The 1,170-nt window shown below is 42.6% G+C and overlaps 1 protein-coding gene across 1 annotated transcript in view; it reads right to left on the reverse strand.

The window, feature by feature from the left end:
• Positions 1–1,170, reverse strand: part of LOC101848171 (sodium/glucose cotransporter 2) — a 3,243-nt gene that overhangs the window by 1,608 nt on the left and 465 nt on the right. Inside the window, exon 2 of the mRNA XM_035973599.1 lies at positions 845–949. Within this exon, the coding sequence (XP_035829492.1) occupies positions 845–949 (105 nt within the window). The remainder of the gene's footprint in view (positions 1–844; positions 950–1,170) is intronic.

Below are 1,170 nucleotides of genomic sequence, written 5' to 3' on the forward strand. Positions count from 1 at the left end.
GGGGGGTGAGAGACAGTGAAACAACTGTTAGACAGACTGCTGATGCATTGTATTCTTCTTTTCAGAGAAGTGAAACGTTTATAATAATTTATCACTTTCTCTACTGCATCATCCTCCCTGCTTTATCCATAATTTTTTTCTCTCCATGAAGTCCATTCACAAACCCACCTTCTATTCACCATCCACCATTGACCCCACTAATCCGTGGGCGGTTGGCAGGTGCTTTGGTGTGGTTAGCTCCTTCTTTCCTATTAAACCTGTATCGTCCATATCTCCCCTCCTATATACTTTGCGTTTGTTACTCTAACGTTCTTAATCTTTGGCACTTATGTGACTTTATTGTGTTGCAAGTGCAGTAAAACTTTTACTAAAACTAAAGTAAACTCTCCCGCCCTCCTTCCCCGTCTATCTTTCTGTCTCTCTGTCTCTGTCTCTGTCTGTCGGTCTGTCTGTCTGTCTGTTTGTCTGTCTCTCTGTCTCTGTCTCTGTCTCTCTGTCTCTCTCTGTCTCTCTCTGTCTCTCTCTGTCTGTCTCTCTCTCTCTCTCTCTCTCTCTCTCTCTCTCTCTCTTTTATTTTTAACAACAAATTTTCTTCCTTACAGCCCCCCCCCCTCCAAAATAACACTTTACAACTCCAAATTAAATATTCTCAAGAAAGAAAAAAAAAAGCATACCGACGTGCACAGAGCCCTATGACACCACACAATAATCAAATATTGCAGTTATGACAAATTATACAAAACCACGTGCACATAAACCTATACCATCACAACTCAACCAAATATTATGTTTCCTCACAACAATAAATGACGTCACACACAACACGAACACAGTTTTTGCTCACGTTCAACTCAAACACGGCAATGCCGATACCAGTGGCGGCTCCTGACCCAGCCAGACCCACGAAGTGGCCAGATCCGATATTACTGGCAAACAGGGAGGCACCCACCTGTGAACATAGAGATAGATAAAGAATGGTTGATTATTTCATTGTTTCAGAAACCTTGTTGTTGTTGTGTGTGTGTGTGTGTGGTAGCCTATCCGTTCGAAATGTTCGGAGCCCCGAAGAGTGTGCTCTTCGCCAGGGCCACCGCCTCCCTTGTTGTTGTTGTTGTTGTTGTTCTTCTTCTTCTTCTTCTTCTTCTTCTTCTTTTTCTTCTTCTTCTTCTT

Source organism: Aplysia californica, unplaced genomic scaffold, assembly GCF_000002075.1.
Source record: "Aplysia californica isolate F4 #8 unplaced genomic scaffold, AplCal3.0 scaffold01495, whole genome shotgun sequence".
Classification (NCBI taxonomy): Eukaryota; Metazoa; Mollusca; class Gastropoda; order Aplysiida; family Aplysiidae; genus Aplysia; species Aplysia californica.